Consider the following 18033-nt stretch of genomic DNA (forward strand, 5'->3'; position numbering starts at 1 on the left):
AAATGGTCTTCTTTTAGGGGCTACATAAAAATAATCTACATATGGGAATGAGTACAGCATAATACTGTATGGAAGTAGACTATTAATGTACTCCTAATAAGTATCATACAGCATACAATCTGCAGTATCAGAACAATCTCTGAGAACCAATAAGAGAACTGTCTAGATATCGAATTTAGTAGACAGGTTACAGTCTCTATTGGTATATTATATGTAGAATATTGAACAACCACCCTTGAGAATTATGATCTACAGTAAGACATACAGTATTTAAATTGGATTAATGAAGATACGACACAGGTAGCAAGCCTTGGTTTTAAAATTTCACTTTATTAAGTACTTTATTCACTGTGTGTGATAAGTGTATTATTTGGTGTATTGTATTGTCTTATTTCGTGTTTGGACAATTTTAGTGGATCTATTAAAAGTTAATTTTTAATTATCTCATGTGCGCCAACAAAGAGACATTCTTTCTCTCTTCTCTTTTGTACAATACAACTTGTCTCTGGTAGCAGCCCCGAATATCCAACAATAAGCGGATGATTTATTGACAGACATTAGTCGGGGTCCTCTTTTCAGTCAATACTAATTACTCAGCTGGTGCAGAGCACATCCTGTTCCCCCATTCCCTTTATGTTCTATGCTTGATAAAGAGTTCTGATTTAGGGCCTATTCCTCAATGTGAATACATTTATTGCAGCAATAGTGCTTTTTTTCTGCTTTGCTCTATTTCTTCACAAAATCCATTTGGAAGTCATTTAACTGTGCGCCACTTTGTTAATGCCGGCGTAACCATAAGTTTTACAATAATCTTCCTTCACCTTTGCTACACTACTCAGGCTCTGGTAGCATACTGCCCATACACAAATCCCCTCTGCCAGATGTGTTACCTGGAGGCTTTGGTCATGTCCCCGGACCAGAGCAGGCTATACCATTCTGCAGTGCACATAGGGGTCACTTGCACAATTTACCTGAAATAATTTTTTAAACTTCAACAAACATTGTCCCTGGTCTCACCAAGAAACTCAATGCTTACCTTGCCACTTCAATTAGGAAATCTTATGTTTTCTAGAAATCGGGCACCTAATGCACAAACAGATAAGCTGCTATCCAGGAAAAAACAGATGTAAAGTTGATGTCACAGTATTGTGTTCTGGTTCCTTTCCAAAACAAAACACAATTGCTCAACATACAAAGACACTTGTTAGTTGTAACACAGGCTTCTCCAGTAATGGTTCATGTTTATTGTGGAAGCGACAGTGTGAATGTTTGTTGCAAAAAACTATAAAAAAAAAATATTGGGATCTCAGCCTTTACTACAAAATGAATCTTTGCTGCAGATCTTGCGTAACTCTTCATGTTCACATGATGTTGTGGCATTATGCCCGTGAGCCTACAGTAACTTATCCACATTTCTTACATAGTAGGTAACATATGTTTATAAGTGTGCGTAATACAATCATAAATGCAAATGCAGTAATTATACAATATTCACAAAGTTGCTAAGTACTGAAAAAGACAGAGACACATAATAAAACATTCTCATTATAAAATTGACATAAGTAGTTATAACGGTTTCTTTTAAAATATAAATATATATATATATTAGATTACATAAAAATAATATAGTAGCTTAAACTGGCAGTGGTTTTAAAATGCATATCCAAAAACCTTTGATTACAAGTCTAGAGAATACATATAGGGATTCTTTAGAAAACATATCACAGCCCCACAGCTGCATATACACCTGAGATAAATAGTGGATTGAATAGTGATACCAGTTCTTTTTTTCCGTCATCACTAGCTAACAAATGAGATACTGCATCTGAATGAGAAAAAGTTGGTACAGTATTTGTTTTTTATTGCTTCTTTAAATGATTGTGTCTATGAAATAGATGAATATAATTCCTGGCTTTATGACTGATGATAGTGGTGGTAGTGATGATGGTGATGGTGCTCGTGATGGTGATGATGCTCATGCCTCTGAATGACAGGGATAACATATCCCTCATTGGTTAAAACTGGTGGAAAATCCCGGGTTAATTCATGATCCCCAGCTGGCTGGGAGAGAGTGGCCTTTAGTGGGGAGTGAATGTCCTTACTCTTCTGTCTGTATTTCCTGTGATTGTATTGTTGTTGCTGGAGGTGGTAGAGATCCTGTCCACTGTGAAATGCTTGAGGCTGAGTTATTGGCATATTGTAGTTCATTCCTTTTCCTGATTTCCCACCATTTACTCCATTAGGTAAAACAGAAGGTTTCCCACAGCCTTTGGGAGACTTGATAAATTGCTTATCTTGATTTTTGTTTCTTTGTTGCACTTCAGATAATCGAGGCATAGGATCTACAAGCGGTGCAGTATAGTCATTGAGTACCTGTGACCTCCGGTGATATATTGGATGGCCATCAGATTCCTGTGAGCGTGACCTGCTCTGAGAATGAGAGCTCTTATTCCGCACTGGTCTTGACTGTTCCTCAGGTGATCCTGTGAAGAATATACACAGAGACAGAAGTACATTAAATGGACTATACTAGTAAACACATTTTTTCATTATTTGGGCATAAATCTGTACCTGTAGCATCCTTTTCTGCCCTCTGTGAGGGGACATTAAGGAGGCATTCAGTTATCAGTGATGTGCTGTTGGGATAAACGTCTGCACACATCACCACTTATTACAGTAACCAGACTTTGCACACCTTACTTGCACACCCCTATTGGATGCTAGGATGTGCGCTACTTGCTGGAGACATGTGGTCCAAACAAAGGCACAGTGTGGTCATCGCCTCTGATTTAATAAAGGAGGGAGAGGGAGGGGTTCCAAGCGCAACATCTAGAGGATGACAGATTTTGTGCTCCCACAACAAGGTTTATGCTGCCAAGATTGGTAAATTTAGCTAAGATTTAAGAAATAATTCTTGTGATCAAATTACTAAATGTCATATTTTTTTTAAATGAGACAGTTTGCCTTCAAAAAAGTATTAAACATTAGGCTATGAGGAAGAAGTAATCATAGGATATATATCCAAAATAACCCCTAAGGAATATGCAAATAAATTATCTCCAGTGCTGTCTAAAATCTAAATGAATGTCAAATATTGAGCCAACTCTGGAACATCATTTTACACATATATTATCATGAGCTACAGCAAAAATAAAAGTTTACTATTGCAAGTAAGAGTCAAAGTGCTCTATATTGATTGATTAATATTTCAATATCCTTGCCCTGGAGTGTAAATACTTTAGTACAGTGGACAGACCATTTCAGTAACAACTACTGTATTTAAAAAGTACAAACCATAATAAATATTTTATATATATATAAATTTTACCCATTGGAGTCAAAGGGGAGTAACGTGAGCATTTTTTACGAACTGGTTAAGAAAGACCTATGTGAGACCAACTTAGAGAAGATAAAAGAGAAGAACACCACGAACCGGGAGAGTGAGGCGTTAAAAAAGCTACAGAAAAATAAGGGAATTGTGATAAAACAAGCTGATAAAGGGGGGGGCCTGGTTATCATGGACCGTGAGAAATATACAAATGAAGCATTGAGATTATTGGGAGATGATGTCTCGTACACTAAACTGTCTGGCGACCCCAAAGATGCATTCGTCGGAGAACTAAGAACATTGCTAGTACACGGTCTACGTAATGAGATAATTACAAAGGAGGAATTCCAATTTTTAATGAAATCAGACCCCACCACCCCTATTTTTTACTTCTTACCAAAAATACATAAGAACTTGACTAACCCACCCGGAAGACCTATCGTGGCAGGTATTGACTCGCTTACATCAAACCTATCAGAATACGTCGATGTCTTCTTAAAACCCTATGTGAAAGAGCTGCCTTCGTACTTAAAAGACACTACAGCTGTGTTGAACTCCCTGAAAGACTTTGAATGGAAAGATGACTATAAGTGGGTAACAATAGATGTGCAGTCACTGTACACTTGCATAGACCATAAGAAAGGTGTAACAGCATGCAAAGAATATATGGAAACCGATACTTCACTTACAGCCATCCACAAAGATTTTTTATGTGACGTCATGTATTTTATTCTTCAGCATAATTATTTTAAGTTTTTAGATCAGTTTTATCTACAACGCTGTGGGACTGCAATGGGTACGATTTTTGCACCGAGTTTCGCTAATCTTTTTATGGGTAGCTGGGAGAAGAATTTTATCTATGGTAACCATGATTTTAAGAACCATATTATCTTTTATCGTCGGTACATAGACGACATTTTAATTGTCTGGGACGGCACTGAAGATCAGTTTTATAAATTCATGGACTTCCTAAGTACTAACGAGATGAATCTCATGTTCACTTCTAAACTCAACAAAGATTCTATTGAATTTCTCGATGTGATTCTAACAGGAAATGGAGAAAAAGTTGAAACTAAGAATTACATTAAACAGGTTGATACAAATAGCTACCTGCATTATAAGAGTAACCATCTGAAAAGGTGGAAAAACAATATTCCCTTTTCTCAATTTAGTAGAATAAAGAGAAATTGTAGTAACCAGGAAGTATGTGACACCCAAATAGAGAAATACAAAGAAAGATTCAAGAACAAAGAATACCCAGCTACCATCGTGGAAGAAGCGGCTCTCAAAGCAAGAGCTCTAGAGAGATCAACCCTGTTAGAATACAAACCTAAAAAAACCAAGAAAGAATCCGTTCCTTTTATCACCACCTTCAATCGTCATGAGAAAACCATTAGAGACTCTCTTAACAATAACTGGGGAATTCTATTAATGGACCCTGTTCTCAAAGACATACTACCTCCTCGCCCAGAAATCGTCTTCAGAAAATCAAAAAATCTAAAAGATATCCTAGCCCCCAGTATGCTACACAAGGAATCTGAACAAGAACCAAAAATGCCAAGATGCACAGGTTCCTTTAAATGTGGCCGATGCAACATTTGCAGGTACCTACACCCAGTAAGGAAAACATTCTCGGATGCAGAAAAGAAGGAGGAATACAAAATCAAGGACTTCATAAACTGCAACACACAATCTGTGATTTATTTATTAGAATGTGAGTGTGGGAAACAATATGTAGGTAAAACAAAGAGACCCCTGAAAATAAGGATACAGGAACATGTTCGCAATATAAAAAATAAAATGGAAAATCACGCAGTATCCAAACACTTCAACCTTGAACACAATTCCAATCCGGAGGCACTAACGTTTAAAGCAATTGAACTCGTGAAACTGGGAGAAAGGGGTGGCGACCTGGCTAATAAACTCTCACGCAGAGAAATGTACTGGATTTTCCAACTACAAACACTCCATCCGAAGGGATTTAACGATTATTACGAAATCGCTCCTTTCCTGTGAAAACTACAGTCGGTGAATCATCATGGTTAGACTATTCTCCTTCCCTTCCCTCCCCTCCTCCCCCTCCCCCCCCCTCCACCTCCACCCCCCCCCCCCTCACTCACAACCCCCCCCCCCCCCCCCCAGCTCAACCATCCTATTCCCATCCTACACTATTCCTGTTTGATAAATATTAGCCTATGGCGGTATTGATATATTGAGATTGACACATGTACGGTAAACAGTGATTATTACAGTCAGACCACACTGGAAAGGCCCAATCTCGTCCGATCTTGGAAGCAAAGCAGTGTCGGGCCTGATCAGTACCAGACTAGGGAGACCATCTGGGAATATCAGGTACTGTAACCAAACTGACAATAAAATAGCCTACATAAGCGTGTCAGTATAATATATCACACTGTCTGCATCCTAATACTTTAAATTTGCACTTAGCACCTAATACCATATACTAATTCTAATATGCACCTTGCACATCACACATACCTTTATATCTTTTATATATATTTTTTTATATATTTTTTTATATATTTTTATTTTACTCATAGATGTTTATATATTTATATATTTATGTTTATATATTTATATACTTATGTGGGTCTATATGTTTATACATTCTCTATATATTCACTACAGTAAGTTTTAATTCATTAGAAGAGTAGCTATAATGACTAATCCCCGTTTTTTTTATCTATTTCTATGCACTATACTGGAGAAATATAACTTATGTCTCCAATCACGGACCTCACAAACATGGCCGCCGAGTGTAACTTTCTATGAACTGATCCTCTCAAAGATGGCCGCCGCAATGAAATTCCACATAATGCTGTTCGGTCTCTAAAGCGTCCACAGCCGCGGGCGCATGCGCAGTCGGATACCGGAAGTGGGGCGGAAATGACGCGACGGACGAAAACCGGAAGTGGGGCGACAAAGAACCGCCGGAGCCTCTACACACGAATCTTAACAGTTTTTAAACACCAAACCTGCCTTACGAACATTGCCTTAGCATCATGTATATTTATACCAGCAAATAAAATCATAGTTATGTAAAATATAGAATTTTTTACCTATTTCATATTATCATGAAATAATTAACAGGAAGTGATGTCATAAGTGATGTGAGACTAGTATTAGTATAAATAGAAGCTTAGTCTCATTCTGCCTTTACCCCTTGATGAAGTCTAAGTGACGAAACGCGTTGGGCTATCTGGCAGTGACCTCATACCAAGTTAAGTTAAATTGTTTTATATCTTTTAACTGGTATTTATAGCATTGTGTTTATTGTTTTTATCCCATTTTTTAAGAATTGTTGCTGCTTAAATTTTAGAGATTTTATATAATTAATTTGTCTGTTTTAGTGTTTAAATAAACATCACCCCCCTTTTTTAAACAATTTCTAGATCTGGTTACTCATTTTAGATACGATTTTAAATCCACAATTTCTGAACTATTTTTAAGACACCGACGGTCGCTATATCCCCCACCCCCCTGTGTGTATATATATATATATATATATATATATATATATATAATATATAGACAACGGAGGGGGTCCGGCACAGCCACTTGTTAAAATATTACACTGGGTGCCCTCACAGTAAAGCAGATAGTAGACACAAGGTGGTGCGGCACTCCAATGATTCGCAAAGCCAGCAGTAACCTATGCAGAGCGCCCCACATGGCTGCCTCGGATGGTTCCTCCATGGGCGGGGTGTGCTTCATTTGGATCTTTCCATGCAGGGTATAGCATACTCCTACACACGTGTCAGTTCTCCCATACATGCATTTGGCCCCTGTATGGCTCATCTCCCACTGTGTAACCTTTGTAGTGCGCCCAACATGGCTGCCTTATCTGGTGCGCTTATGGATGGGATGAAAAATGCGTGGACCTAAAGTTTTTATTGGAACCCTACTCTGAACTTAAGGACTCTGCAATCTCCCCATTTTGTGTTCTCTTCTAGGGGTGGACTATTCCACCCTGGGTAATCCTACGCAGTGCGCCTAAGATGGCTGCCGCACCTGGTGCCTTGTGAGGGTGGAATACACAGCCCCTGGAGGTTATTACTCAAAATGCCTACACCAATCATGCATTATTATTTCTGTGTCTTTGTGTGGTTTATCTTTTGATGTAATACTTAAATCTTCTGTATTATGTGCATTGTGTGAGTTCTAGTTGGCGCCGCGGATGGCTGCCTCGGTGCTGCTCTGCCAAGCAGCCTTAGTTTTTAGTCTTAAATGTATAATATGTCTACTGTACATTTGCATATGTGCAGTATGAACTCATATGTGTAATGTTTGTAATGTATGCTACGTTTTTCCTCCATGTTGCTGCTTGGCGATGCATTGTACCACAAAGAATTCCTAGTGTACGTGAGTACACCTGGCCAATAAAGCTGATTCTGATTAAATACAACGTTTCAATGCCCGTTTAATGAAATGGCATTTTCGTCAGGTATAATGCAAACAGTACAAACAGCTTATCTTAAATAGAAAGCATCACCCATTGTGGCGCGAATGCCGCCGCAGGACTGCACACCCGGTGGCCGCGCATAAAGAATGACGTCATGACGCTGTGAAACAGAAGCGTATGACATCATGTGACAAAACCCGTCACCATAGTAACAAAGTATACATAAATACACAATACGGCTGACAGGATTACCGATCCAAATAAAGATTACAGCGGAGACCAGACTTAAATACAGATTAAACAGCTAAATATCAATGTGAACAACAACTATTAGCATGAACTAAAGGGAGCATTCAGTCCTAAGGCTAAAACCAGATTTATGCAGCCTATAGCATATTACCATAATAGTACCATACAAAAATGTCCAACAAATGGACATAAACAATGGTCAGATGTAGATAGAAAATAATAATATTAATTGCTATTAGCCAGTACACTAATACCCGAATGCTCGTTAAGTCCCTTAGGGGCAAGGGTCCCCAAACGAAAGATCCACCTGGCCTCACATTGCAATAACTTAAAACCACGATTACCACCACATAGAGAGTGGGGAATGTGGTCAATCATTCTATACTTTAATGAAGCAAGGCTATGAGCAGCCAGTGCAAAATGCCTTGCAACTGGCTGATCACTCTTGCCAGAGATCAAAGCAGCTTTAATGGACGAACGGTGAGCCGCCATCCGTTCTTTAAATGGTCGTTCAGTCTTTCCTATATAGGAAAGGCCACACGGGCAGATAATTTGATAAACAGTATAAACAGAGTTGCATGTAAGTCTATGATAGATCTTTAATACTTTACCAGTTAAAGGGTGATAGAAAGAATCACCAGGGATCAAATACTTACAGGTCACACAGGTACACCGTATACACCCTAGTTTACCCCTATAAATGCTGGGGGCAGGCTGCATGATGTCAGATTTAACAAGAATGTCACGAATATTACGCCCACGTTTATAGCTAGACATCAGGTCTGTATCGGGCAAATTGCAATCTGGATCAGACGTGATAATAGGCCATAAATTCTTAGCTATTTTATTTATCATGGGGCTAGCTGATGTGTATTGTGTGACCTAAGGTAAAGCGGTTTTCAAATTTCTAGGTTTGGATTTTAGCAATGTCGCTCTATCAATTCCCAAAACCCTGGATTTTATTTGTTGTAACTGAGTATAGTCATACCCGCGTGCCAGGAACTTCTGTAACAAAGTATCTATCTGAGATTCAGCTTGTTTGATGTCGGATGTTATACATCTTACTCTAATAAATTGTGAGTACGGAAGACCCTGGATAAGTGACCTTGGATGACAGCTAGTAGATACTAGTAGATTATTACGGTCTGTAGGTTTGAAATACAGATTAGTTGAAATATAACCATCATTAATGGAAATTGCCACATCTAGGTAATGAATCTCAGTAGGACTAAATGAAAAAGTAAATTTAACAGGGCTGTCACTGGAATTATGTAATTCAAGGTGATACACAAGATCATTACTGTCACCCTGCCAAAAGATTAGTAAATCGTCGATATAGCGACAAAAGAATAAAATCCTATTAGCAATGGAAGGATTAGAAAAAAATATTGATTGCTCTATGTCAAACATAAATACATTTGCATATGAGGGGGCTACCGCCGCCCCCATAGCACAACCGACCAGTTGTAGATAGAATGACCCATCGTACAGAAAAAAAATTATTTGTCAATATAAATCGTAACAAATCCAAAATAAATGTAATGTCAGGACCACTATAGGAACTCTGTCCATTCAAGAAACGCCCCACAGCCGACAAACCAAGATCGTGTGGTATGACTGTGTATAGACTAACTACATCAATGGTTAACATGGTAATATCAGGGGCAAATCTGGGTAAAGACATAAGTTTAACCAAAAGTGTTGTTGTATCAGGTAGATATCTCGGATGGTCTCTTATGTATGTTTGTAATACACTATCCACAAATACCGAAGCAGGCTGCGTCAGGCCCCCACGAGCGGCAATAATGGGCCTACCCGGGGGGTCTGACATAGACTTGTGTATCTTCGGGATAGTGTAGAACAAGGGGACCAAAGGAAATGCTGGAAGTAAAGCTTTAGATAAACGCTCAGAGATTAATCCATCATCACAAGCATGTTTCAAAATGGAGGACAATTCGCTCTTAAAGACACTTGAAGGATCATGTGGGAGTTGCCTATAGGTGGAAGAGTCATCCAAATGTACCGCAACCTGTCGTTTATAGTCAACCAAGTCCTGGATTACCAGGGCACCCCCCTTGTCAGCAGGACGAAATATCAAATTCTTGTTGTTGGCAAGGTTGTCCAAAGCTAGTTGTTCACTGGGAGATAAATTACAACGTTGAGATGGCAAATCAGAAATAGCGGTATGGACATTGTTTTGTAACAAACGCATAAACGTCTTAATTGAAGAATTAGACGATTGCGGTTCAAACGAAGAGCATGGGATCAATTTAGATAACTGAGGAGGAATCTCCGGTGAAGAAGACTGTTCTGTAATAGGACCACAGTGTTTGCCATAAAATTCGTTCAGTTTCAGTTGACGATGGAGTCTATGTTGTTCCACACGCCACTCCATAAAGCCAAAAAAATTCCCAGGATGACTCTTCCACCTATAGGCAACTCCCACATGATCCGTCAAGTGTCTTTAAGAGCGAATTGTCCTCCATTTTGAAACATGCTTGTGATGATGGATTAATCTCTGAGCGTTTATCTAAAGCTTTACTTCCCGCATTTCCTTTGGTCCCCTTGTTCTACACTATCCTGAAGATACACAAGTCTATGTCAGACCCCCCGGGTAGGCCCATTATTGCCGCTCGTGGGGGCCTGACGCAGCCTGCTTCGGTATTTGTGGATAGTGTATTACAAACATACATAAGAGACCATCTGAGATATCTACTTGATACAGCAACACTTTTGGTTAAACTTATGTCTTTACCCAGATTTGCCCCTGATATTACCATGTTTACCATTGATGTAGTTAGTCTATACACAGTCATACCACACGATCTTGGTTTGTCGGCTGTGGGATGTTTCTTGAATGGACAGAGTTCCTATAGTGGTCCTGACATTACATTTATTTTGGATTTGTTACGATTTATATTGACAAATAATTTTTTTCTGTACGATGGGTCATTCTATCTACAACTGGTCGGTTGTGCTATGGGGGCGGCGGTAGCCCCCTCATATGCAAATGTATTTATGTTTGACATAGAGCAATCAATATTTTTTTCTGATCCTTCCATTGCTAATAGGATTTTATTCTTTTGTCGCTATATCGACGATTTGCTAATCTTTTGGCAGGGTGACAGTAATGATCTTGTGTATCACCTTGAATTACATAATTCCAGTGACAGCCCTGTTAAATTTACTTTTTCATTTAGTCCTACTGAGATTCATTACCTAGATGTGGCAATTTCCATTAATGATGGTTATATTTCAACTAATCTGTATTCCAAACCTACAGACCGTAATAATCTACTAGTATCTACTAGCTGTCATCCAAGGTCACTTATCCAGGGTCTTCCATACTCACAATTTATTAGAGTAAGACGTATAACATCCGACATCAAACAAGCTGAATCTCAGATAGATACTTTGTTACAGAAGTTCCTGGCACCGCGGGTATGACTATACTCAGTTACAACAAATAAAATCCAGGGTTTTGGGAATTGATAGAGCGACATTGCTAAAATCCAAACCTAGAAATTTGAAAACCGCTTTACCTTGGGTCACACAATACACATCAGCTAGCCCCATGATTAATAAAATAGCTAAGAATTTATGGCCTATTATCACGTCTGATCCAGATTGCAATTTGCCCGATACTGACCTGATGTCTAGCTATAAACGTGGGCGTAATATTCGTGACATTCTTGTTAAATCTGACATCACGCAGCCTGCCCCCATCATTTATAGGGGTAAACTAGGGTGTATACGGTGTACCTGTGTGACCTGTAAGTATTTGATCCCTGGTGATTCTTTCTATCACCCTTTAACTGGTAAAGTATTAAAGATCTATCAAAGACTTACATGCAACTCTGTTTATACTGTTTATCAAATTATCTGCCCGTGTGGCCTTTCCTATATAGGAAAGACTGAACGACCATTTAAAGAATGGATGGCGGCTCACCGTTCGTCCATTAAAGCTGCTTTGATCTCTGGCAAGAGTGATCAGCCAGTTGCAAGGCATTTTGCACTGGCTGCTCATAGCCTTGCTTCATTAAAGTATAGAATGATTGACCACATTCCCTACTCTCTACGTTGTGGTAATCGTGGTTTTAAGTTATTGCAATGTGAGGCCAGGTGGATCTTTCGTTTGGGGACCCTTGCCCCTAAGGGACTTAACGAGCATTCAGGTATTAGTGTGCTGGCTAATAGCAATTAATATTATTATTTTCTATCTACATCTGACCATTGTTTATGTCCATTTGTTGGACATTTTTGTATGGTACTATTATGGTAATATGCTATAGGCTGCATAAATCTGGTTTTAGCCTTAGGACTGAATGCTCCCTTTAGTTCATGCTAATAGTTGTTGTTCACATTGATATTTAGCTGTTTAATCTGTATTTAAGTCTGGTCTCCGCTGTAATCTTTATTTGGATCGGTAATCCTGTCAGCCGTATTGTGTATTTATGTATACTTTGTTACTATGGTGACGGGTTTTGTCACATGATGTCGTACGCTTCTGTTTCAGAGCGTCATGACATCATTCTTTATGCGCGGCCACCGGGTGTGCAGTCCCGCGGCGGCATTCGCGCCACAATGGGTGATGCTTTCTATTTAAGGTAAGCTGTTTGTACTGTTTGCATTATACCTGATGAAAATGCCATTTCATTAAACGGGCATTTAAACGTTGTATTTAAACCTCTGGCTTTGTGAATCATAGGAGTGCCGCACCACCTTGTGTCTACTATATATATATATATATATATATACAAATAGAAAATTCAGCACTCACCATAGCAAGCTCACTTGTCATCACAACATCAATAAAAAAATGATGGGGGTGTAGTTAGTGAATTGGCCAATGCACGGAAGCCTGCAAACTGCTCGCCAAGGTACCCCACCTTCATGCAGGTCCTACACTATCACAAAGCCTTAAAAATTAAAAATGTATTTATTGATGTTGTGAGGACAAGTGAGCTTGCTATGGTGAGTGCTGAATTTTCTATTTGTATGTATTTGTATGTGTATATGGAAACCGTGGGGAGGGAACAAGCGCCTAATAGTGTAGTAATTTCATATAACAGATTAACAATGTATATAATGTAGATGGTGCCCGTACTAGATTTTGGTATATATAACAGCCTGTACTCAGATCGTTAATGAAGCAGCTCCCGAGACGCGTATTAACTCTCAAAGAGAAACAGAAAACATAGAAATAGTGTAATACAGTTACGGTGGGGTGGTTAGCAGGGTAATGCTTATCTGCGTACCTTGAAGCGATAATAATCTTGCATGTAACAACAGAGGGCCTTGTAGTTTCCTCTTATAGCAAAAACTTCCGGCAACAATTCTGGATCTCCAAGACAGAGAAAGGACTAAATAGTGTAGTATTGTTTGTCACCAAATGGCACACCAAGCACAACAATTATGCCTTTACCTTGAAACAATAGTAGTACCAGAAGCAGCAGCAAGTGTTTGGACATCTGGACTAATAGGACAGTGATTGTATCACAGAAAGACCTAGAATTGTTGCCGGAAGGTTCTGCCATAAGAGGAAATTACAAGGCCTGGTTCTATTACATGCAGGATTACTATTGTTTCAAGGTAAAGGCATAATTGTTGTGCTTGGTGTGCCATTTGGTGACAAACAATACTACACTATTTAGTCCTTTCTCTGTCTTGGAGATCCAGAATTGTTGCCGGAAGTTTTTGCTATAAGAGGAAACTACAAGGACCTCTGTTGTTACATGCAAGATTATTATCGCTTCAAGGTACGCAGATAAGCATTACCCTGCTAACCACCCCACCGTAACTGTATTACACTATTTCTATGTTTTCTGTTTCTCTTTGAGAGTTAATACACGTCTCGGGAGCTGCTTCATTAACGATCTGACTACAGGCTGTTATATATACCAAAATCTGGTACGGGTACTTATAATGTCGATATTATCTTAAACCATAAAGCTATACCTTTAAACACACTTTTATCATGGAGCCGCTACGGCCGCTAAACTTAATATGCACTCTACGTACCTTTTACGCTATTTGCGTGAGTCCCGTACTTTGTACGGACTTAGCGTACAAACGCCGCGCTGGGGGTACAAAGTACACACAGCGCACACACACCCAGAGATACACTTTAAACCTTTGATTGATAATGCAATGCACTGATATTACACTTTAAACCTTATGCAGCGCTGACGGTACAAAGTACCCGCAGTGCGTACACACCTTATTAATACACTTTTGAACCTTATACAGTTAGGTAATGTAATACACTTTAAACCCTAGCGGGGAAAAGAGGAAACAACACCAATTTGTAGTTAAACACTGGGTTCCGACACCACAGAGTAATATATCTGAAAGGGGGTTAACAATACAATTTATACACTACAATACAACAGAGTAAATGGCTACAGTCAATGTACATATGTGAGAATATTCGCATGCGCTTCCTGGTCCAGTCCTCCGCTAATCAGGTAGATAGCGTTAAGAGTCTTCTGACCGGCCAGGCAGCAACAGGCTTTTTATACACTACTTCCAAAAGCAATACAATGGATACTGTAATCCCTTTGTCCATTTGACACAGGGATGCATCTTTACAGTACAGGAGAGGTCATAGGTTGATTTGAAAAGGTGGGCGATCTCTTTCTCAACTGCTCTTGTGGGTGGTCTTCTCTGGATTCCCGCCGCATACATAATATACAGTAAATACAGTTTATATCTATATTCTGCTTCTGCACATAACTATCCTCAGGAACATGCGATCTTCTGCAAACCAACACCTGAATGTTACCCTTAAAATACCCTACAGCTGGATACCAGACACCACCTTATAACCTTAGTCTGTCCCCTCCTATCATGCAAAGGTGAATCCCTCCGTTCTGAAATCATTTAAACTGTTGATACTTGCTGATGTGGTGCAGGGGGACTATGTGTACAATGTGCACTATTTGGATTAAATATGTAATGTTTTGATAGCCCTCCATGCGTTCACAAACTCCGCCGTAAATACCCATGCCACGCGCAGGAACGCGGGAGCGACCATACGCAAATTGCGGATATGTTCACGCACGGCGGAACAAGTGCATGCACAGCGGGCATGTGTGTGTTGTTAGTACGTGATGTGTGTATGCGATATTTTTTGACTTTGACAGTCCACCCTTTGGCAGTCAACAATAACTGCCACTATCTAAACACTAAACAGAAAAATATACAATACAATATCTACAGATGATTGGATGGTAGGAGGAGAAGTGTAGGCGGGAATTGTGTGACCTAGTGGGATAGTAAAAGCATGTATGTATGAATCCATGTCTGAGGAGCATGTATCATCGTGCCGTATATGTTCTAGATAAGCTTCGAGGTATTGCGAAGTATACATTAAATCCTTCTTATCCCGTATTAAGGGTCTGTAAGTGGGCCAACAAACACTACCGAGCTCTTTTCGGCTTCTTGTTCCAACAAATGGGGTGCACATTTAGTCGATGATACATGGAGGGGGAGCATATGTGAGTGCTAGTATATGTGGATATCACCTGTCGACTATGTGTGTCACTAACTGAAGGTTGTAGAGATGAAGATAAGACACATATCTAAAATACGTTCACATAACATTTTCATAATCGTTCTTGGGTAGGGTCGATGTCTTTTCCGGATCGGTGTATCTGGGCAAAAGGGGGAGACAAAGGAAAAACGGGTGAAAGAAACAGGCCATGGAATTCATTTGCAATCCTTATCATAACACTGTCTCTATGGATGGGTCATAAATTAAATCTGCTGCTGTAACAATGCCCCCGCTCCTTAAACTCATCAATTTTGTGCCGTGCTTGCGCCGCATCAGAATTCGAACACACGTAAATATCAAACCAATAATTATGACGACTCCCAGGATACAAAGGAGAAACTTTCCCACACTCATAATAACATTTTGAGCCCACTCTCCTAATCCTGAGAACCAATTTCGTGGGTTCAACCATGAGACCCAGCCGGTCAGTTCATTACTCACAGCAGTCAGGGTAAGGTTGTGTCTCCTTCGGAACTCCCACTTCAACTGCAAGATATCGTCCATCTTTTGATCGATAATCTCCGTGGGGTCGTCAGTGCTGTTTGTAATATACGTGCAGCACTTCACACCATATTGAGTTGCCAAAGTGACACAGTACCCACCCGTCACGGCTGTAATATAATTGAGGACATCCTATGCTGGATCAGTTCTGTCTTGTAAGCTTGCAACTCCCTACCCGTATACCTGAAGGTGTCGTCATACATCTCAGTGATATTATCTATCAAGTTCGCTAGCGCATGGATATACCTATAATTTATAATTCCTTTGGCAGTACGGGTGATGTCTAATGCGAGAAGGAATTGAATCCCAGTGGATTCGTGGATCAAATCAGAGGCTACGTGCTCTGTCCTATCTATGAGGTGTCTCTTAACGATGTGTTCATAGTGAGTATGAGTATAAGGAGCCTGAGCACTGCGGTGAACGTCTTTCATCTTATCATGGGTTATGGTCATGACCACTGGCAACACTCTTCCAACATAACACAATCCCTCTGAGTTCGGGGCAAGCCACTTATACGCCTTCCTCCCACATATGAAATAGGCATCATCGGGGAGAACATATGGGACAGAATATGACATTACCATATTACAAACTTTCCAAGTGAAAAACCCAATCCCTAGTTCTCCCATCTGCTCAGTACAAGTATCAGGCTGGATGATATGAGCACAGTACCCTGGTGATACTTCTCCAACCCACATGGTCTTGCTTCCTCGAGTATACCTATACCGAAAATACCTTCCACTGTTGGCTATTTTGCGTACAAGTTCAGAGTCTATGGGTATACTATCAGCTCTATGCGAAAAGGCCATGGTCTGGTTATTCCATGTCACCTCCCAATTTCCTGGTTTTCGGTAATTGGAAATGTTGAAGCATAGTAAGGCTCTGTCTACATGATACTGGTGGAGCTTCAAACTAGGGGGCCTAGAAATATTAAATTTCTTGTCCACCGGTCTCCCACCCCGTAATTCGAGTACCTCATCTATTGCTAAAGGGTACGGTACTAATCCTGACTTGCTCTGACCTTGAGGTACTTGTGAGCACACCCAGCATTCTGTTTGGTTTAAAACCTTACCCACTAGTGAGTGGTAATCACTCAATGGATGAAGGTCCATGTTGATATTAAGGCTAGACTGACATCTCTGGATGCACCCATCCTCAACTATGTTCTCATAATTCCTACAAATGCAATTTTCCTCAGCCAATAACTCTTCACAGTGCCTCCGAGCTCCCTGACTACCAGATCGTTTTCTGATACTCGCCTTTGCTCGAGTGATGTGTTGCTCCTGGAATTCTACAAATCTGTCCTCTCCATCAGAACCCATTCCAGATCCTTTCTCGACCTCTCTGGGACTTTCACCGAAACAGACTGTTCTGATCAACAACAGGGTTAACAGGAAAACCCGGAATGCAGTCTCTTGGGGTAAGTCCATCTTGTTAAGGGGAGAGAAAGGAAACAAGAAGGGGGAGGAAAGGGAAGGAGAGAAGGAGGGTAGTGGGAGATGGAGAAAATAATAAAAAAGAAAAACTGGTGCGACAACCGCCTTTGGTCTTGTTGTTCTCCGCGCTCAGGTGCCGTCTCAACAGTACTGCCTCTCAACCTTGCCGGAACAGACACTCCAGTGATACGATGTTCTCTACTCTCTGCTCTTTGTCACGGGTTCTCTCTGGGTCGAGTGGACCCAAGTCTCTCTTTCGGCAACCTTTAATGCTGTCGTGCTGGTTAGCAAGACTTGATACGGTCCTTCCCTCATGTCAATGAGGCAACCGTTGAATTTAACACTGACCTGGCCGCCCCTGTGTCTACAAGAAAAGGTAATGATCTACCAGTTACATCAACTGTGACCTCAGGTTCACTACCAAGGCTAGCGATCAACTTCACTGGCTGCAGACTACAGGTGTGGCCCAACCCCTATTGTATATTGTGACCCTCCCGCAGTGCACTGGTAGCTACAATATGTGAGGGGGGTAACTGAGAAT

The 18033-nt window shown here is 40.2% G+C and overlaps 1 protein-coding gene and 1 pseudogene across 3 annotated transcripts in view; one reads left to right on the forward strand and one right to left on the reverse strand.

Annotated features, from left to right (window-relative positions):
- Positions 1-342: 342 nt before the first annotated feature.
- NKD2 (NKD inhibitor of WNT signaling pathway 2) overlaps positions 343-18033 on the reverse strand; it is a 389897-nt gene continuing 372206 nt past the window's right edge. For all 3 annotated transcript variants that reach the window (XM_063922667.1, XM_063922666.1, XM_063922668.1), the window contains one exon: positions 343-2483. In XM_063922667.1, coding sequence (XP_063778737.1) covers positions 1915-2483 — 569 coding nt within the window. In that variant the 3' untranslated portion in view covers positions 343-1914. The remainder of the gene's footprint in view (positions 2484-18033) is intronic.
- LOC134929957 (5S ribosomal RNA) lies at positions 5573-5692 on the forward strand (annotated as a pseudogene).

Source organism: Pseudophryne corroboree, chromosome 5 (genome assembly GCF_028390025.1).
Source record: "Pseudophryne corroboree isolate aPseCor3 chromosome 5, aPseCor3.hap2, whole genome shotgun sequence".
NCBI classification, from domain to species: domain Eukaryota; kingdom Metazoa; phylum Chordata; class Amphibia; order Anura; family Myobatrachidae; genus Pseudophryne; species Pseudophryne corroboree.